The sequence below is a fragment of the Tasmannia lanceolata genome, unplaced genomic scaffold (genome assembly GCF_043159265.1).
Source record: "Tasmannia lanceolata isolate RefF3 unplaced genomic scaffold, GAP_Taslan_0.1 ptg000018l, whole genome shotgun sequence".
Lineage (NCBI taxonomy): Eukaryota > Viridiplantae > Streptophyta > Magnoliopsida > Canellales > Winteraceae > Tasmannia > Tasmannia lanceolata.
Window position 1 is genome coordinate 50,641,739 of NW_027518695.1, and position 22,903 is coordinate 50,664,641.

At 38.5% G+C, this 22,903-nt stretch overlaps 1 protein-coding gene across 4 annotated transcripts in view; it reads right to left on the reverse strand.

Annotated features, from left to right (window-relative positions):
* Positions 1–22,903, reverse strand: part of LOC143849891 (binding protein) — a 129,107-nt gene that overhangs the window by 77,109 nt on the left and 29,095 nt on the right. For all 4 annotated transcript variants that reach the window (XM_077359182.1, XM_077359181.1, XM_077359180.1 and 1 more), the window contains 4 exons: positions 22,372–22,698; positions 21,582–21,795; positions 14,983–15,051; positions 14,261–14,692 (listed from right to left, as the gene is read on the reverse strand). In XM_077359182.1, coding sequence (XP_077215297.1) covers positions 14,261–14,692; positions 14,983–15,051; positions 21,582–21,795; positions 22,372–22,698 — 1,042 coding nt within the window. The remainder of the gene's footprint in view (positions 1–14,260; positions 14,693–14,982; positions 15,052–21,581; positions 21,796–22,371; positions 22,699–22,903) is intronic.

The following is a 22,903-nucleotide window of genomic DNA, read 5'->3' on the forward strand; positions in this document are numbered from 1 at the left end:
TCGAGGTGGCCTTTCTATTTTTGCGAAAACTTGTATCTGAGTCATAACAGTTTCTCCGAGATTTCGACAACTTTCCCGATCCAACTATGACAGGGAAGGAAGTGAACTAGTCTAGCAACACATGGAATGCCCAGGACTTTACATTTCAAGCTAGAGACCTAGACCTCCTGAAAAACCTAAGTTATAAAGAAAAGTTGGCAAGGAAGGAATCACCCACTAAATGTGAGGTTTCTCTGAGCCCGCTAAAAGAGCAATGGGCTCAGCTAAGGAATGAGTCTAGTAGCAGTAAGGGCAACCTCCATAGTTCATCCGAGACGACAAATGACAGGGAACTGCATATACCCCTACTTGAACTCCCCATCTTTAGTAAGTTGTTAGAGAAGGAAAGGTGATCCCGTAGATGTCGTTGGGAGGAGGAAAAGAGGGCTATAATTAGGGACCTGGAGAAAATGCAGGCCGGCTCGGTTGAGGAGCCTATTATTTCCAAGGACCCTTTAGGGTTGGAAGTAAGTCAACTACTTGGGGAGCTTTTAGGGCCTAGCGTGGACACTAAAGGTAAGGGTGTAATGATGGTAGATAATTCAGGACATACTGAGGATCGAGGGTCGTTCTCGGAAGAGTTTGATGATTTGCTATCAATGGGGAACGTCTTTGGGATTGGATATGAGGACTTAGGGGTGACTAAAGAAATGTTCCTGGCTATGGCGGCAAGAGATTTGGAAGGAAAAAAGGAAAGAGAAAAGGAGGCTGAAAAGAAGGCTGGGGAGGGGACTTCTTGATAAGCAGCGAATTCCCTCTCCACATTAACCACTTGGTACGAGTTCGGGAATTAGAAATTTGGTTGATTATGGGAGATAGCCTCAGGGCATTAGCACAACTGAGTTGAGAAGGTTTCTTCTAAGTTATCTAGTAGTTTAGTTAGATGTGTAAATTTGGGTGTGAATTGGGGAGAATGGTTATAGTTTTTTATTACAGAGGGATGAGTGTCATCGTCACATAGCAAAGAGAATGTATTCGATCTATATCCAGAGGAACTGCAACTTCAAAGGATTTTGCTTGAGAGACTTTGTCTTTTGCTTAAACTAGTCTTAATTTGGATACTCTTGCTTTGCTTCTGTATCTCCTGGGGTATGGTGATTACTTAAGAGCTTCAGAATCTGAGTTCCTGTTATGATTATTTGACTTATCAGGGTATTGGTTAAGGAGAGGTTTCACGAGACAGAAGGTTGCACTTCGAGCTACCAAAGATAGGCTATCACTGGTACGCAGTAGGTAAGGAATAGACTAGTAATTGTAATTGCTTATTTTGAAGGGGACCTTTAAAGGTGTACAAAGAATCATTTTGAATTTGTAAAGAAAGCTTGCTAATAGAATGAAGAAAGGCAGAAGTGGTTGGTTACTGTATTTTGCTTTGCTTTGCTGTATTTTCTTACTGGTTTCGGGTATGCCTGTGCCAGCGCTCTTTTACATCTTGTAACGCAGGATGGGACTTCTGGTCCCGAATGCTACTTTAATATTAATGAAATATGTCATCTTTCAAAAAAGAAATTAGACCCTCGTTCTGAAAAATGTATCTTTTTGGGTTATTCAAGGACTCAGAAAGGTTATAAATGCTATAGTCCTACCCTGCGAAAAACATTTGTTCCGGCTAAGGGTGTCAATGGATTCACTTCGGGTCGGATCCACCTATGTCACAGTCACGATCCATTCAAATTCCTTATCGGTCGGGCCGGAGTCGGATTGTTCTTCGGATCCTACTTTCCATGTCATGATCACGATCCATTTAATTCGGACCGTCCATCGAAGTGTCCTATTATGTCCCACTAAGCTAAGAAGACAATTAATTTTGTAAAAAGAGAGAATGTCAGTCCACTATCAGTATGTCTCTATGCATTTTCTTCAACTAAATTAAAAATTCATCTATGTTTAATCTGTGTATAATAATCCTTTTAAACAATAAAACTAATCAAAATTACATACACAAATATAATGTATAACTATTATCAAAGAATATGATGCATAAAGAACAAAACCCCTCTCTTTTCCTTCGTGAAAGTATGAAATGAAACGACTGAAATGAGTGAAATCGCATTCCCATCTGATTCATTAAGTGATAAGAGAGGTTTTGACTAAAATACCCTTCATAGAACGGTTAGCATGAACAAAATTTGGAGGGTATTTTTGTAAACCATTTCGGATCGTGACTATCCAATGGGCATCTGTGGCGTGCCCATACACAATCCAAAAATTTCGGATCCCAGATTTGATGATCCGAAATATGCCCATGGATCCTATTCATATGTTTAGATCCCGTTCATTAACGTTAGGATTCGGACGATCCATCGAACCGTCTGGATCCATTGACACCCCTAGTTTCGGCAGATGTATCCTTTGAGGATACTCCCTATTTTTTAGACTCTCAGGTTTCTACCGCTAAGCCACCAGGTTTGTTTTTACCTCTCCGTGCTCCAGATGTTATTATTAGTAGTATTGAGTCACCTTCGGCTGATCATATGCAAGATTCGTCCGCTTCTGCAGAACCTGTGCCAAATTCTCCTGAAGCTCCTACACTGCATGCACCAAAAGTATACATCCAGCGTCCAAAACAAGTAGTTTTGCCCTCATCTCCTCAACCAACCAATCCTACATCTCTGTCTGAAGATCATCCTTCAGGTAATCCCCTTATTATATCTGATTCTCCTATTGCTACTCGTACTCGTTCACGTACGACTGCGCATCCTATTCCAAAGTTCATCTCTTATGATCATCTTTCACTCAAATTCCGCTCATTTCTTTCCAGTGTTTCTACTATTTATATTCCAAAATCAGTTACAAAGGCAATGGCTCATTCTGGTTGGAAAGCTGCAATGGATGCAGAGATGGATGCCCTCCAATTCAATCGAACATGGCAACTTGTTCCACTACCTTCTCGTGCGCAGGCAGTTGGTTGTAGATGGGTGTTTGCTATTAAGTATCAACCTGATGGGACAATTGAGCGCCTCAAAGCCAAGCTAGTTGCAAAGGGTTATATTCAGACGTTTGGTGTCGATTATCAAGAGACATTTTCACCGGTAGCCAAAATACCTTCTGTCAGAGTCCTGATCTCCATTGCCGTTAATCGTGGTTGGCCACTTTACCAGTTAGACGTGAAGGATGCCTTTCTTCATGGCGACCTTACTGAGCAGGTTTACATGGAGCAACCTTCTGGGTATGTTGCTCATGGGGAGATGGGTTCATTAGTGTGTCGCCTTAGGAAGGCAATCTATGGGTTGAAGCAATCTTCGAGGGCATGGTTTGGTCGTTTCAGTGGTGCAATTATGTGGTATGGTATGAAACAGTGCTCTGTTGATCATTCTATGTTTAGCCATCACTCCAGTACCGGGATATATTTTCCTAATGGTTTATGTTGACGACATTGTTATTACGAGAAATGATCAAGACAGAATTCATAGACTGAAGATGTCCTTCAGGAAGAATTTGCAACAAAGGACTTGGGTCTTCTCGGGTATTTCCTTGGAATTGAGGTGGCTCACTCTAAACGTGGTCTTTCTCTATCACAGAGAAAGTATACTTTAGACATTCTAGAAGAGACAGGTTCCATGGGAATCAAGCCAGCATCTAATCCTATGAACCTAACAAAAACCAAGTTGTGGAAACGACTTTCGAAGGTACGAACATCGGAGTGGATTGGCAATGCCCCTCTTGTCTCTATCACAATTTTGGTTGGCGAAATAGTTGTAGAAGATGTTCGGATTCAATATCTACGAATGGGAATGAGAAACCTATTAGATTCTTCAAGCCTTACCAAGATTTGAGGACAAGAGGTTGGTCCTGCTCTCCCTGTCAATACTTAAATTTTAGTTGGCAGGATGAATGTAGATGGTGTCATCGGGCTAGAGCTCCTTCAAAATGGGTTTCTCGTAATTCTTCTGCGGGGGTTGATCCTAATCAAGATAAAGATAAAGAAAAAGATGAAGGCTGGCCCGATTCAGGTAAGATGGCATCATAAAATCTCAGGGAGTCCTTTTTTATCGATCTCGGGGAGAGAAGTTGATGCTCGAACGGGTTTCCTTAAAGCATGCTTAATAGGGACAAAGAAAAATCATAATGAGTCTTTGGAGGAGTGTTGGAAATGGGCAACATTAAATTGTCCTTCTATTTTGGCTGAGAATGAGTTCCTTTTCATGTTTGAATCAGAACTTCAAGCATTGGAAATCCTTGCTAAGGGATCTAAGGCTCTAGGTGAACATCTACTATCCCCCGTACCATGGAGTAGGGGCTTTAATCAAGCTGAGGAAATACACTGGGTTTGTTTTTACGACATTCCCTTGCATGCCTGGGCTGTCTCAACAGTGGAGGATATAGGGGGCCTTTTTGGAAAGGTCTTAGAAACTAAGATGGAAGGAAATAATTTGAATTGTATGAGTTTTGTCTCAGCAAAAATTCTTGCCCCCAGGTGGCCCTTTCATAAATCCTCCCTAAAAATTAAAGTTCTTGATCGGATCTTTACTGTTGGAATTGAAATTCCGGAGGATTCTGTTTTCTCGGCCGTCCCAGTTTTGGATCTCTCTTTGCCGGCAGCTTGTCCTCCGGCGAGTCAAGAAAGCTCTCCAGGTAAGCCTCTGCTTCCCATTGGAAATTCAAATTTGAATTCTGCTCACGAGAAAGGCGCAGTGGGACCAGTGAAGTTACCGTTATCTAGTTGTGTGGTACCTAGGCAGGAAGCTAGCAAGAAGGGTGCTCCCTTTAAGAATTTAAGCAAGCGGCCCCCCAAATAAGATCTAGGAGGAATTTTAAATCTCGCACCCCTGGGACCTATTACCATGGTTCAAGTACTAGGGCTAAGGGGTTAGGTACCAGGGCTAAGGGGTTAGGTACCAGGGCTAAGGGGTCAGGCTTACAAGAAAAGTCGCTTATAAATGTCCTGGAGTCTATTCTGGTCTCAAACCGTGGGTCAAAAAAGACGAATAGCAGACTGGTAAGTTTCCTTAAGTTCTACGCCAAATCTGGTAGGATAGGTCCTGGTAGCATATAATTCAGAACCTTTGACTTTCTGTAGCTACTAGGTTTTGTTTTTTCGGGAAGGATAGACTTCTGCCTAGTAATAACTTGCAGAGGGTCTAGTCTTATCTCCTCGGTTTGTGTACTTTTCAAATTGGGTTTTTCTATCTAGAAAGCGGACTTCGCAAAGACCTATTATTTTTTATTTCAAAGCGGTGAGCTATCTAAGCCTCAAGCTCAGCCCTCCTCTTTTGAAGAAGCTAAGGAGTTTCCATGTAGAAGCCTTGGATGGATGGATAGACGGTCTAAATGGGTTTGGTTTGAGGCGAGCTCCCGGCTGGAAGGATTGGATATGGTGGAAGGTTATCGAATCACGAATATAATCACATCCGGTTATCTAGATGGTGATGATAGGCACTTAACTTGCCTAATCCAGTCCATTATGGAAGGATTCGGGACCTCAAGAAATAAAGTCTTGGGGAGGAAAGGAGTTGTCGCTATTTGGTGAAGATTCGAGGTGGTGGCTACCGGAGATCGAATGATGATGTTGGGTGGTTGGCTATCGAGAACGGTTAAGGGGTGCTTTGGCCCCTTTACGTTCTTCTTTTGGAGGTTCCAAATTTTGGTTTTCTTGCATGGCTTGATTATACTGAGATTATTGGGTATTGTAAGGGGTAATTTTTGGACCAAGGAGACTGTTCCTGGGCATCTCATACTATGTAAAACTAGTGGGACCACTGGTCCCCATTGTAATGTTTGCTGGTATGAATATATTTGTCAATTTAAAAAAAAAATTTCTATGGACCCAACTGTCAAACTTCTTCCTGAACAAGGAGATTTATTGGAAGATCCAAGTCGATACAGGAGACTAGTGGGAAAGTTGATTCATTTGACTGTTTCCCGACCTGATATCTCATATGTTGTAGGAGTGGCGAGTCAGTTTATGAGTTCTCCTCACACATCTAACTGGGCTACATTACTCCAGATTGTTCGATTCTTGAAAGGCACACCAAGAAAGGGATTATGCTTTAGGAAGAATTGTCATGACTCATGAGATTATAGAAGGATTCACTGATGCTGATTGGGCAGGTCCTCCAGCGGATAGGAGATCTACGATTGGTTATTGTACATTCGTCGGTGGTAATATTGTGTCCTGGAGAAGTAAAAAGCAAGATATTGTGTCTAAATCTAGTGTAGAAGTCGAGTACAGAGCTATGTCCTATACAACTGGAGAGTTAATTTGGTTGCGTTCCTCCCTGTCAGAGATTGGTTTTCCTCCTTCGGGACCGTCACGATTGCATTGTGATAGCAGATCAGCTATCTACATTACCAACAATCCAGTTTTCCACGAACAAACCAAGCATATTGAGGTTGACTGCCACTTCATTCGTCAGAGGATCCAAAGAGGAGAGATTTGCACCATGTTTACTAGATCCACAGATCAAGTTGCTGATGTGTTCATCAAAGCTTTAGGACTTGCAAAATTAAAGGACGCATGTAACAAGCTAGATCCACAGATCAACTTGCTGATGTGTTCATCAAAGCTTTAGGACCTGCAAAATTAAAGGACGCATGTAACAAACTAGGAATGTATGATATATACATTCCATCTTGAGGGGGAGTGTTAAACGTATTGGGGGCACTATTGTCATTTTATATAAATATTCATATACATATTAATCATGGAGAGAGAGAAGACTCTCACACGATTCCCCTTTCTCCCATATTCTCTTTCTCTACTTCTTCTTCTCCTACTCAATCTTCATTTCTACTATACATTTCTATCTAACATTTATGTTTTTCATTATGTATTCACCACAACAGCTTGAGGAGGAGTGTCGTACCAAGCTGGATGTGTGCATGAGATTATTATGTTTTTTGTTGTATGGGAATTTTTAGTTGGTTGTTGCAGTTTTTCTTTATAGCAAGCTTGAGTTCCATAATATATACATTCTAGCTTGAGGGGGAGTGTTGAATAATGTGTAAGGGTAGTATAGGCATTACTTGTATGCTAGAGGGTATTATAGTCTTTGAACAATGTTGCCCTTATATATATATATATATATATATATATATATATATATATATATATATATATATATATATATATATATACATGAGGAGCTCCCTTAGTAGAGACTCTCCTATCTTAACTCCTCTTCTTCTTCCTCTTTAACCTAATCCCCATTTCTAACACAAAAATTTTACTTCATGTCTACCATGCCAAGTATGTTCAATAAAACACCTTGAAAAAGTATTAGCCATTGCATTCAAAAGGAATTTGTAAGATACGCCTCAAAGGTGAAACGTAACAATCACCTCCAGGCTTTTACTACTGAGTACTGAGACTTAAATTGAGGAACACATGAGGTGTACACATCAACATTTGAGGCATACATGTTCCAGGACATATGGTAAAGTCCAGACATTAACTATTTTCTGGTCTCACTCAATTTGCTAAGATGCACCTCAAAGTTGAAACATTACCCAACAACCTCACAGCTGTTATTTTTAACACAATCATTGAGGAACACATGAGGTGTACACCTCAACATTTGAGGCATACATGTTCCAGGACATATGTTAAAAACCAAAATTAACTATTTTTTTGGGTTCACTGAATCATGAATTTGTTGGTCACGAGTAAGGTTGCTCCATTGTGACCTGGTGGTCACGGGTTCTATTCACGGAAACAGCCTCTCTGCAAAGCAGAGGTAAGGCTGCGTACATTTAGCCCTCCCCAGACCCCAAAATGGCGGGAGCCTCGTGCAATGGGCCACCCTTTACTCAATCATGAATTTGCTATTTACACATGATAATTTTGTTTCCCGTTGAACGCGTTATATAAATATATATATATAGGGGAAAAGTTTTCTGCGCGATACCTCAGATAACTTATCTGAGCAAGAGCTCAAAAAATCATTTGGGACCACATTGTTTGGATGATCCAAAGCATTCATTTGATAGGCCCTTACATAGATAGGGTGTGCCCAAAAAATCAGCTCCATAGGATCATCCTAACCCTTTGATTTTTGGAGGTTAAAAATGGACAGATTTGTGGAGGTTTATACCCAACCACTTTAACCTCCATAAATCGAAGGGATGGGATAATCCTGCGGAGCAGATTTTTTGTGCACACTCTTATCTATCTTTGGACTATCCAAAGGAATGCTTCGGATCATCCAAACAATGTGGGCCCATATGTTTTTTTGAGCTCTTGCTCAGATAACTTATCTGAGGTATCGAGCAGAAAACGTTTCCCTATATACGGGCCTATATATATATATATATATATATATATATAGAGAGAGAGAGAGAGAGAGAGAGAAATGATTGTGAAATTGAAGCTCATATAGCTTATATGAGCTAGAGGGCCCAAACACATGTGGGCCCACATTGTTAGGATGATCCAAAGCATTCATTTGAAAGGCCCTTACATAGATGGGCTATGTACAAAAAATCAGCTCCATAGGATCATCCTAACCCATCCAAAAGTAGAGGGCAAAATGGACAGACACTGTTTGCCACAAATCTGCCCATTTTTGCCCTCCGCTTTTGGAGGGGTTAGGATGATCCAATAGAGCTGATTTTTGGTACACACCATATCTATGATGGGGCCTTGCAAATGAATGATTTGGATCACCACAAAAAATGTCGGACCCATGTGTTTGGGCCCTCAAGCTCATATAAGCTATATGAGCTTCAAGCTCACAATCATTTTCCTCATATATATATATATATATATGAGAGAACATTTCCTACACACTTGTGTAGGTAAGTTACCTACACACTACCTTAAAATACAGTTGGGGCCCACATTGTTTGGGTGATCCAAACAATTCATTTGAATGGTCCTCACATAGATAGGGTGTCCACAAAAAATCAGATCCATAGGATCATCCTAATCTTTCAAACTATGGAGGCAAAAAATGGACTAATTTGTGAAGGTTTATACACGTCCATTTTACCTCCACAAATCGTAGGGTTGGGATTATCCTATGGATCTGATTTTTTGTGGACACCCTATCTATGTGAGGATCATTCAAATGAATTGTTTGGATCACCCAAACAATGTGGGCCCCCACTGTATTTTAAGGTAGTGTGTAGGTAACTTACCTACACAAGTGTGTAGGAAATGTTCTCTCTCTCTCTCTCTCTCTCTCTCTCTCTCTCTCTCTCTCTCTCTCTCTCTCTCTCTATATATATATATATATATATATATATATATATATATATATATATGTGTGTGTGTGTGTGTGTGTGTGTGTGTGTGTGTGTGAGGAAAGGGTTCCTACAAACATGTGCAGGTAAGTTACCTGCACACGTTTGCAAAAACAGGGTAGGGGCCACATTTTTGGTGGATCAAAACCATTCTTTTGCAAGGCCCTTCCATGGATAGGGTGTGGCCCAAAAATCAGCCCCATTGGATCGTCCTAACCCAATCAAAGGTGGCGGGGGGGGGGGGGGGGGGCGGGGATGGACAGACACTATGTGTCCATGTTTCTGCCCATTTTTCCCCTCCACAAATGGCAGGGTTAGGATGATCCAATGGGGCTGATTTTTGGGCCACACCCTATCCATGGAAGGGTCTTCCAAATGAATGCTTTGGACCCCCAAATAATGTGGGCCCCCACCCTATTTTTGCGAACGTGTGCAAGTAAGCTTACCTGCACACGTTTGCAGAAACCCTTTCCTCATATATATATATATATATATGTGTGTGTGTGTGTGTGTGTGTGTGTGTGTGTGTGTGTGAGAGAGAGAGAGAGAGAGAGAGAGAGAGAGAGAGTTTTTATATGGTGCCTGACCGGCAAGTCCCTTGTGGGCGGTACCACCCTTGATGTTTCACCCAACAGCAGACCAATTTTTAAGAGGTTTTATATGGTGCCGACCGTCAAGTCCCTTGTGGGCAGTACCACCCTTGATGTTTGATCCAACAGCAGACCACTTTTTAAGAGGCTGCTGTTGGATCAAACACCAAGAATGGTATTTTTGACGTACCACCAACAAGGTACTTGACGGTGAGGCATTATACAATTTCTCTCTCTCTTATATATATATATATATATATATATATATATAGCAGGAGAGAAAAGGCTTGATTTCTTTCATTTATTTGTAAATTCTGAGGAATTAACACGTCAAGGCTTGATGTTTTTGCTTCTATTAGTCTCTACGCCTCTCCTTTGCCCTCAATTCCCTCTCCCTCCCCATATCCCAACGTCACCAAAAGAAAACATCTTCCTCCCTGCGTGGCGAAACAGAAAGGCATTTAGCATCTTCTACCCTTCTCTCTATATCTCTCTGCCTTTTGGATTTGAAGAAGTTTTTCACTCAAGAAACAAATTACCATTTGAGGGTTTCTCCATAAATCCACCAGATTTTTGTTTTCTCGCCGAACCTGGAATCTGAAATCCGCTAGATTTTAAGGGTTTTGTCCGACAAACCTCAGCCGAGATGGCCTTGATCTTCGTCAATGCTCGGGCATCATAGTGCTTCAGCCAGGTCATCTTACGATGATGGGCATGATATCTGACACATGGGGAAAAGTATGGGATTTTTATTCCTATGAATATGATTCTCTGCAGAATCCCCTATCTTAGAACATTGAAGACTAGAGAGATAGAGATGGAGAGGGCTTGAGATGGAGATAAAGGTAATGTTTGTTCTCCTTTGGGTTTTCTTTTCTTTCTCCTTTGGGGGAATTTTTTAGATATTATTTTTCTGTGTTTGTTTTGGGCAGATGAAGGGATTGGAGAAGAGTTTTTGTTGTTGTTTTTGTTCTTTTCTTTATTTTTTCTTCTTTTTTTTTTTGAGAGAGAGAGATGAAAAGACTGTCTCAGAGAAGGTACTCTGCCTTGGGTTTTGAATATATTAGTCTAGATGCAGAGACAAACTATTTAAGTTCTTGATAGTTATTAATTTGGTATATCTTATGGTTTTACCATTTTTGTCGGATGTAGTTGAAGGTCATGAAATAGATGATGGCATCTCTATCTATCAGTTCGTCTGAATGTATGTTGTGTTGCTCTGCCGTACTTATGGGAACACAGATCACTGCTCAAACCGAAGGTGAATTTTCTGAATATTTCTTCCTAGATGCATGCCTCACTAGATTTTGAATCCTTATTAGAATATAACATGGTCCAATTGGGGTAACATCTCATGTCCTTTAGTTACCTTTGTAATAAATGAATATTTCCTTCGGATTATAGATTTTTCTTTCCATTATATTTTCCTTTCTTGCTATCTTTCACATCATGTGAAGTTATTTATTTTATTTGTAATCAGTCTTAACTCTGAACCGCTTTGCTTTGACAGAATTTCAAAGCGTGCTTCGATTTAATGTGGAAGAGTTCCAAATCATTTTCTGGAATTTTTCTACAAGGAATTTTTATGTGTCTCCAAGAAAAACTTTATGCAAAGTTCTTAGAATAGAAACAGGACAGAATATGAACATAAATAAAGATTATAAAGTAGTAGGAAAGAAGGTTTCTACTTTAACAGGACGATTTAAAGAGTATTCGAGATAATTTGAAAATCTCGGACCGAGTACATAGCAGCAACTTTGTTTGTTATTTTGAAAGCTTTATAGATTTCTGCAACTAATAATCTTGACTTGTTCTGAGAGTTGTGTAAGCTTTATAGGAACATTTTTAAGAAAAACACGTCATTAAAATAGTAATTGGAGTTAAGTTTTGCTTAGGTTGGTTCATGTGTAGTCTTCTTTCTACTAATGTTTTTTTCCATTCATATTACACATTGAGCTGTTAAAAAGGTATTACATTTACCATTCAAAAAAAAAGGGTATTCCATTCGGTTGCTACAAGTTGATCAATATGATCGTCTGGATTTATTTTGTGCTGTGTTTTTTTATTTCCTAAGCTACTGTGTGATTCTTTTCCATTTATTCTATGTTACAGCATGAAGGCTACCTAAAGTCAAAAAACACTTTCCTAACATCTACCATCGCGCTTATATCAAAAGGTTTTAATCCTTCTCTTTTGTGGCATATAATAGGCTTCACGTCAAGGAACGGAAACGTACAAGTGGACCACTATATACAGAGCAAACCCACTTTTCATTTGCCAAAACAAACTTTGCAAAACCATAAATTGACAACTGACAAGATATCCTTTATTCTTTCCCTATTGTCGTGTATGAATTTCGCTCCTATTAATTAGGTGTTGGTTTTCCGCATTAGATGATAAAATTAAGCTTATAGGAATATGTCAGCAGAGATGAGAGGGGTTGTTACCAACAACGAACAATGTATCCTGTGGAGAAGATTAGAAGGGTGTGATTCATAGGTAATTCTTCTGTAATTTTTTCTATGTTTTCTGCATTAATTGTGATCAAGATCCTCTAAATTCCTGGTAAATTTTGCACTGAAAATGTGAGAGAAAATATCATTACATTGGCTATATGTTCGGGGTTTAACCTAACATATTTTTTGTAACATGAGAAACTGATGAATTTCTCGAGGGAGAAAGACAGATTTCCTTTGTTTTTGTTTCCCTTTTTTTACTTCATGCTTAGATTTATTTATTTTTGTCCATTTTGAAGGCTGAATAAAAATGAAAGCAAAGGTTGTTGCTTTGTGTTATGTGATCCGAATTTAGTCATTTAACATATTATAATTCTTCATATCTTTTCTTTTTTTGCTTCTTCAATGCAACCTATGATACTTCCAATGAAGTAAATTTTACAAGTTCCCTTCAACAGATTACACAAAACAATGAATTTCTCTTTACAATATGCTACCCAATAATTCTTCATATCCTTATATTATTATCTGTATTACATTCGAAGTCTCCACTCTATTAACTGTTTCTTCCAAGCATGTCTTTGTTATGGGCCAATTTTAAGGTTTAAATTCCTTCACAAGTTATGTGTTTCTATTTCTGATATTTCCTTCCATATGGATATATATCTATAGATATGATTTGATATCGACACTCTTATTTTGATATGAGAAATACAGCTCTTTTTAGCGGAAAAATTGTTTCCTTTAATTTTTTATGTTTTAGTTTATACAAACTATCATTCTGTTTCCATCGTTTTAGTCACCCCCTGCATTTTCAACTTGCTTCTTTACATGAATACATCTTTTTTCTATTACGGTTTTAAATCATATATTTTTTTGCATCGCACGCATGCACGCACACACATGTGTGTGTGTGTGTGTGTCTGTATTATATATATATATATATATATATATATATATATATATATATATATATATATATATATATATATATATATATAAGTTGATAATTTATTTCTTCCTGATCTTAGTATAATTATGGTCTAAATTAACTGGATTGCCAGCATTTTATGATTTTTTTAATCGTAAAATATTTTACTAACAAAAGTGGTACAAAGGAATGAGTTGTTCACGTTTAAAGAAACTAAACAAAAGCCAACTTGTGTCCCAATCAGGAGAACCTTACTAAGACACTCCACAAAGTTTGGCCATGGGCTATTGGAAATTGAGTAGAAAGAAATATATAAGGATTTGAAAGGAATTATGATTTAGTTCAAGGGTTTTCAGTAAAACTAGGATTGGAAATGGAGTCCAGATATGAACTTTACAAGAACAACAATTGCCATGATCATGATATATGATGTAATCAGCTCAAAATTTCAATTCATGTGCCTTATCTTTTTTTCTTATGTCTATAAAAAGGGTACAATAGGTTCATAAAGTTTTTTTAGCATCAGGTATGTACCCTAATAGACAATGAATATTCCGAACATAAATGAGTATGATTAAAATTGTGTTATTTAAACTGTTAATAAATTTTCTCGCCAACTTCTATTTCTCCCCACTTTTCAATTTTTCTTACTCTACAGTTTATATAGGTCTAGAGGGGAGAACACCTTATGCCTTATATTCCTTTTCTTTGTTTTTTTTGGATGGTACATTATGCCTTATATTTCACGGTCTTGGAGATTGGAAAGCCTTTGTGACTCACATGGCTTGCCTCTGAAGCCTTTGTGGCTCAGATGGCTTGCCTCTGAATGCCTTGGCATCAATACAGTTCCATATTTACATTTAAAATAACAGAAATAATGAAACTGATGAACAAACATAATGATAATAGGTATAAATAAATACTAAAAAACAGGAAAACCAAGCCCAAGGTTTAGGAAAACATTGGCCAGTTCAAAATGACAACAGATATTGTCCATCAACTTTCGAACTAACCTTGCCATTCCAAAAAAATAAATATACAAATAAATCATTCGAACTGACCTTAAATGGCTTGGAAGTTCATTCTGATTAGAGCAAGCTTTAATGCATGGAAACACTGTAACAAGAACCTTCATGACCCATTTTATGGAAAGCTCCCAATAGGTAAATGAGACTGGCATAGAACTTCGACCAACTGATGCTTGGATACAATGAAATTCAATGTCTTGAGGAGAAAGAAGGAAAGAACAAAGTACTCTGCTCAATTTAACAGCGTACTCATTCCAATTTTGTGACTTGGAACCATAGACATTCTCTTCATGGATTTCCTTTTCAGTATCCAAAATAACCATTTGAAAATCATTCTCTATAGATGACTCCGCCCTTTGTCGTTGGAACTCCTGAAGCATGAAGGCGGGCCCACAGATATTGTTTGCAAATTTATGTATTCTTCCATTTTCACAGAGAAACTGCAAATTGTTCAAATTCCCAAATCTGGACCAACTGTTAAGGACACAGATAACTATTTGTACAAAAATACATGAAAAAAATTAACCAATACATATGGGTCTTCAAAAAGTGAAAGAGAACGAGGATTCTAAGACATACCATTGGTGGATCTAGTAAGCCATATATTCCTAAGAAGTGGTAGAACTTTTTAAGATAAGTTGGCCATTTTACAGATATTATTAAGACCATTACATATAGCCAATGTATCATCTGTGGGAAAAGAAACTACACTACCTTATGGTTCTCAGCCAAAAGGATGGCAAACAGAAGGATACACAGCCTCCCTTAGAACTTCCAATGAAAGAATTTGGAGCTCAAAAATCCCGAAAACAGGATTTTCACTTCTGCAAAGCAATTAAATTACAAGTATCAGTACGTGGCATGAAAATCATGAAATTAAACATAAAAGTATATGTTTCAAATGAAAAAAAAAAAATGCACGAAAATAAAAGATATATATAAGTGATTCTGTTCGGTCAAGCCGATAAAGCTATCTGCTCGGTCGGCCAGAAACACAGCGGGCCCACATTGTTTGGTGATCCAAAGCATTCCTTTGATGATCCCTGACATAGATAGTGTGTGCCCCAAAAATCAGTTCAATAGGATCATCCCAACCTTCAATTTGTGGAGGTTTATTATAAACTTTAACAGTTCGAAAAATTAGGATCATCCTATGAAGAAGATTTCGGGGCACAGCCTATCTAAATTGGGCCTGATCACCCAATAATGTGGGTCCTAGTGCATTTGTTTTCCTGCATGTGCATGCACAGCCATCCACCATATACAAACTCATGTGCACATAGTGTGTGTGTGTGTGTGTGTCATCCACCATATACAAACTCGTGTGTGTGTGTGTGAACATAATATTCACCATTCAAAAAAATATATGTTTACATAAATATAGACAAATATGTATGTATAGAGAAATTATATGGTGGCCGGCCGTCAAGTCCCTCGTAGGTGTTATGATGGAAGTAATGTCCTTGATATTTGATCCAACAGCAGCCTCTTAAAATGTGGGCAGCAGTTGGATCATCAAGGGCGTACCACCAGCACGGTACATGACGGTCGGGCACCAGATAAAAACTCTGAATGTATATATTTATGTATGTGTGTTAAGAGTTTATATATGAATGCATAAAAATGCATACATATATATATATATATATATGATACATACTATATCTGCATACGGATACAAACTATAGAAACATATGCATATACATATGTATATAATATATATTTATGCATACATATATATACATGTACAAATACATACTATAGAAACATATGCATATGCATATAAAAGGGCAGCCCAGTGCATGAGACTCCCACCATTGCGGGGTCTTGGGAGGGCTAGATGTACGCAGCCTTACACCTGCTTTGCAGACAGGCTGTTTCCGTGACTCAATCCCGTGACCACCAGGTCACAATGGAGCAACCTTACCTTCGCGCCAAGGCTTGCCCTCTAAACATATGCATATGCATATATATAATATATATCTATACATGTACATATGCATACATGTGTCCATATTAGGGTATATATTATGAGGGTGTGAATACTCATAGCCACAATAATAAAAGATTTAGCATGGTACACCCTGAATTAATAAGAAAAAGGAAGCACTAAATGGCTATTGAGTGCTCCGACTATAAAATAATGGAAGTGCAACTATAAGACCCACATTCAGTCGTATTTGCATCATGGTAATATTTGCACAATTATACCAATCTGTCAGCAAGTCACTATTATTGCGGAAAAAATTGTTCATTTAACAATCCTTTGATTCAAGTCATTTGAGTCAAAGTCATTTCAGTTTTCTATTTCCCGCCCAAATCTTACAGACCCAATAGTGTATAACATGCAGAGAGACATAGAAACAGTTCCATAGAGTAAAAATTAGACAATAATCAAAGACTTGTGACAATCATCACATATCGATGGCTTCCTAAAATAGAAGCCCCTCTATGCTCATTGTTGTGGTCGTTAAACAACCAATTACTCCAAAAGCTTAAGTTGTTGTAGATGGCGTTATCTAATCTTTTATACTTTAACACTCCCCCTCATGTGTGGCCCTTCTTTTTAGGGTTGGCAAACACTTGGCACATCTGGCCCCTCTTTTGAGGTGGCATCACATGGATTTTTAATATCAAAGAGTTTTGAACCCATGACCGTTGCTCTGATACCATGTTAAACAACCAATTACTCCAAAGCTTAAGCTGTTGGAGATGGCGTTATTTAAACGTTTATACTTTAACAGTGTTGAACCAAATTCACTCCAAATATAGATGAGCTCTGGCAATAGGTAGAATCAAGTTGCAGACAACAGTACACGCATACAACAGCTGTCGTGTCATTCAAGGTGAAAAAAAAAAAAGTAAAAGGTAAGTTACCTGAGGTAGGTAACTTAAGCAAGTTTCCTGAAAACTTCTCTAACATGCACATTATGTTTATACTCAAGCAAGGAAGGGTAATATACCCGGTGAAATTCAATTACATTAGCAACTTTGACCAGGTAACTGCCAGTTACAGGTAAAAGATAAGAAAAATACCGCCCTTCTTTACTTGGACCACCCCCCCTTTTGTGTTATTACCTTATAATATAAGGTAATTTAACCCCCTTCTCTTCCATCTAGACACCCTTAGTTATTGAATATCTTATACACCCCCCAGTTCTACCCTTGGGCAACCCCCCCCCCCCCCCCCCCCTGGGGAATTCTCTTCACGCAATTTGACCCCCCTCTTTTACCTTTAGGCACCCCAATAAAAAAGGAAAATAAAAAAAGAGAAAAAAATCCGCAATGTTTCTCTCTACAATCTCCTTTTTTTAATGGTTCTACAATCTCTCTCCTCCCTCATCTCATTTTCTCTCTTTTCACTCGGGTAATTTTCACTCAAAATTTGGTTTCGACATCAATACGAAAGTTGTTTGTGACAACCATCCCTCTTTCAAGAGTCACTAGAGAGCGCAAGTACTATTTCGATCAACTTTGGTCGTCCATCCGTTTTAGTCTGATTGTCGATTTGAGCCATCCAGGAGTCTGATTGAGATCCGCGAAAGGCAACATGTTCCTTTCGACATTGCGGGCATATCCGACGGCTGATTTCCACAGATTCCATTTGGGGGCCATGCGACATTGATTCGCCTCAAAATGGTTGCACCAGGGGTTCCATATTTCTATGGTTTTGATGCCTACTACTATCCTTATAGAAATTACGATGTTGTGTGTCTACAATGGATCAAGGCTCTTGATGCATACCATAAGTATTATGGTTATGATCATCAAATGACCATTCGTCGAGTCAAGGATGCAGTATGTAGAAATGCCAAGGTGAAATGGAGAAACTTCTTGCGACAATGCAGTGACTTCGACATGCCTTGTTTTAATCGATGGCAAGATGTCCGTGATGAGTTCGCGAAGGTATATGCTCGAAAGGCTTATTATCGTTATCATCAAAGGCAAAGACAAGTCCAACCCCGAGGAGACTAGGAAGGACACATTCAAGCTACGATCAGCACTTAGACATGATGGCTAATATGACGGTAACCTTGAATCGAATTAACAAGCATCTTGGGCTTAAGGCTCCCAGGGAGGCCACGACTACCACGAATTCGTGCTCAACCTACCTGTCTCCTTCTTCCCCTATTGATGAGGCTACATCTCAAGAAGGGAGGAAGATGCCACGACCGATGTTACAGATTCCCATGACATGCCAGACGCCGTTGATGTTATTGATGGTCCGGATGTTCTTGGTGACGAGGCTAACACTGATGACCCAGTTGCTGGGCGTACTGAGTCTGAGCCAATTGCAGAGATTGCAGACACCGAGGCCATGATGAGCATTGTGATTGAGGATCTTGGTTCTACAGTAGATGAGCACAGTGGCAGTATTGACTCTACAGTTGATGCTTCGATCGAGATGATTGTGGAGGTTGAGACCGAGGATTTCAGTGCACATGAGGTTGCCGTGAGGATGCAGGTGATGGCTTGATACATATAGGTACATGTGCGGTGCATGGGGATACCGATGTTGCAGATGGTCACACTATTACAGAGGAGATTTTGGCAAACATTGTTCATGTGGATATGGTGATGCCTGTGGATTTTACATTTGACACGGCCGAGATCTTTCATACAGTTACCAAATGAGTGACCATTTACAGTCTATGATTGGCCTCAGTCGGGTTGCCATTTTTCTAGTCCGTCGCACTTACCGGATGGACCGCTTTTGATGGCCTATATCAGATGTGACTTCGACGACCTTGTACTCCTACTGCGAGAGTGGGTCATTTACATATTTGATCAGGGTGGACTAGAACTCGAGGCGAGTTCTTTTCAATAAGGGGAGAATGATGCAGATTGTAGGCCCCATAAGAGACAGTCACCCATTAAGACAATTTAGGAATTTATTTCTATGTTATATAGTTTCTAGGATTTTTATTTCCAGGTTTTAGTTTTTAGGGCTTTTATTTTCCATGTTATTTTATTTCTAGGTTATTTTAGTTGCCTATGTAAGGCTCTCATGTATTAGTGTGTTTAGATTTTGATGATGAATTATTAAAGAATTGAGAATAGAGATTCTCCCCTATCCCCCTTCATCCCCTTCTCTTCTCTTCACCTTCCACCTCTTATTATTCTATTTCTCCCCTCTAATTTCTTGTCTTCCCCCTTCTTTCTTCTAATCTCTTTCCTTCTCTTCTTCTGTTCTTCTTCTCTTCCCCTTATTCTTCTCTTTTCCTCTCTATCTTCTATTTCTTCTCCTTTGGGCCACATTAATATAACAACAACATGCCACACTTCCATGCCAGAAATCTAGTTTCACATCAATTAACATTCGAAAGGACCCAGCATGAATAATAACTACAAGCCACAATTCCATGCAGGATATCCCGTTTCACATTAACGACATGACCAAGCATGAATATTTGTCTTTTTACCTACAATCCCATACATATTGGAGTCAAAGTTCTTGCCACTAGTAATTTTTCTTTTTCTTTCACTTTTTGGAACCATACAGCTCTTTATAAATAGTAATATCTGGATAGAGTATGAATGTTAATACTTGGAAATATAAAAAAGGTAAAAATCCAGTTCATCAACCATTCAGTATGTTCCTCAGTGTTTGAGAACAAGACTTCGATAGAAACTTGACCACGGTAAAGCCAAGTCAACTAGAGCGAGTCAATGACTGACACAGTCAATGTCATCCACTCGGGTGAGTCCAAGGGGATTTTGATTGGCTTGATGAGGCCAAACACTGATTCAGACAAGAACTTGGAAAAGTTAAACCGAGTCGAATCAGGGAGTTCTTAGATGATGGTATATATAATAGGGAAATGATATTCCTCCCCCCCCCCCCCCCCCCCCCCTTTAACGGTTTCGGTGAGAATGGTTCACTGGTTGAGGATAAATTCACCCCCTTTAACGTTTTTCTTTGCCTTTAAAACTTAACGGATAACTTTAAACAGGGGGATTTCATCCGTCAGAGAGGGGAAATATCATTCACCATTTAGTCTACAGGAATATATGTTTCAATGTTTTTTTTCCTTTTTTGTGAATAAAAAACATACTTCACAAGACTTCATAATTGTCGACTTGACTAAATCATTAACAGTTATGAACAGATACAAGTTACAACTAACCCGTTTATGAGGCAAAACAGATTTACACACAAGGATTTTTTCCTTTTTTGGTGTGTATTTGCATTTCTACATACAGTTGCCTGTAATATAAAAGAAGAAAATAGTTTTAAACCAAAATTACAAATGCAAAACAACTAAACACAACTATAACATTGGCTCTCCTCCCCGTGTGCAGGACAAAGTCTATTGGTTATAAAGCCAAAATGAGACAATGCAATCATCTATCTGGAAATCATCTCCTGCAGACTCCGCCCCAACTTCCGCTCACCCATCAAGGACTTTCCGATCCTCCCACACAACAGAAATCCACTTATTCGAGTCACGCAGCAATTTAGGACTCAACCAATGCATTATTTAATCACATGAGCCAATTCCCAAAATGGAAACAGAGGAATGACGAAAACATAACTTCAAAAAATGCGCACCACTTCCTCAACCTTAGTCAAATTCTCACTGCAAGAGTTAAATCTATTGTGATTTTATCTCTCTTGAATTGTTGAGTTATATTGAAATATTTGTGTAATTGTTCAATTATCTAGCAAGTATTCTACTTTTTATGGGTTGCTAACAGATTACTTGCATCATCCACGTCCTATACACACGAATTGGAATCAGTTAAGATGCTGACTTCCACACTTCGTGAAAGGGTCAACTAATAATGCATTCATTGACCACCAAACTAAGAAACCACTCTCGAGAAAATGACTTCTGCCCCACAATTTGGAGAAAGAAAATTTTCTCTATGGCAGTTACTGATGGAAGGTACTTCATTTTCACCCTTAGGAAGGGCATCAGACACAACACAGGCAGGTTGTACAAAATTTTACCAGCAACTTTTATTAGACCACATAATGCAAAAGATGAAAATCCCCCACTTATTTAACTACTACTCTAGCAAAAAATACCGCACAAAGATGATAGAGTGGTTTGCAATATAAACATCAAAGAAACAAACTCAAATTGCTTGTATGAGGCCAACGCAACCAATGTCACATTGACTTTCAGAAGATGCAATTTTGAAGTATAGTTGCAAGGTAATCATGCAAAAAAAATAATCCATGTCATTTTTAAGAGTTCATTTGAAACCATACTAAAAGAGGTATTAAAAAACTAGTTATCTTAATAAAAAGAATAGGAAAAAGGAGCAACTAGACAAATCATCAGAGTAAAGGCAGCAAAATATACAAATATTAGATGATGAATTAAATCGACATTCAGAAAATTACCCTCCATCGAAGGTATTCATTGATGGTAACGTGCTGCTTGATGGGAAACTAAGCCCGTCCAAAAGAACCTCAAGGCCCCCAATACTTCTAAAATGATTTTGTGCGCGTGGATTTTCAGATAGAGCTGATCTAAGGGTGCTCAGACTTAAATACTGAAGTGATATTTCTGTCCTTTGTTCTTTCAAACTCAACCTTCTGATAACCCGTAATAGCTCTGGAAAAAGAAAATCACTGTGAATGAAAGAATGGAATAACAATGCAAAGATAAATCTGAAAGAAGCTATGGTATACAGCAAGAATTAGTTAATTTGAAAGGTGAATAGATCTTTCACATTATGTGGTATCCTTGTAAAGGTCCCATACGTAAAACTGCCCGGCATCAGCAACTTAGCTGGGGCTTTGCATGGATGTCGTCATTGTAATGGCCCCCCACTAGCCAATAAAAACACTCAAGACCTTTCAACCAGATGGGTAACCCAATAGTTTATTTGTTTGGAAAGGAGTTGCATGCAAATATATAGCATAAATGGATATATTTTTTAGTATCTAGGACTTCTCCTAGGATTTCACTTCTTAATAAAATATCTATACTATTAATATTTAATTGGGTTAAGTATATCACAAAATATCTGGGGTTTAGTCAATTTACTTGAATATAATAGTTACAAAAAGAAATGCTACCAGAAAGTCCACAGTCACTACTAAGAGTTCAGAAGTGAAGGGCATGAAATCCACAAAGGTTACAAACCAATTACAACAATATCCAATAAAAGAGTATGGCATACCTTACCTACTAACCAATTAAGTCCACCTGCTTCCAACACTGATACAATTGCCTTCTGCTTCCAATGGAACCTTGCTTCAGAAACAAGGTCTTTTTCACTGCTAGAAGGATTAAGGAAAGAAGAACTATCCTTTGAAATGGAACGGTTCATAGTATTGGTGTATGACTGCGTCTTCTCATATACATTTGAGTTCATATCTACGAAACTAGCAATTATTGAAACCACATAGATGAGTATCTTCTGCAAAATTTTAGTTTTCTCCACAGTAGGGTGTGATAAATGTTCTTCAACAGCAAATGCACTAGTCACCGATTTGAGTTGGACAACTGCAGCTGAAGAAAGCAAACCCCATAATCAGAAATCTTTTTTTTTTAAAGAAAAATCTAATTAGAATCTACGATGTTAAAAAAATAGCATAGGCAGGAAAGTGACGCATAATTAGTCTGAAGCTGAATACCATACACAGAGGGAAACTAGTGCTACACTGCTACTTTGCAGTTGATTATTATTTGGAGAAAGATTGCAATAAAATACAAA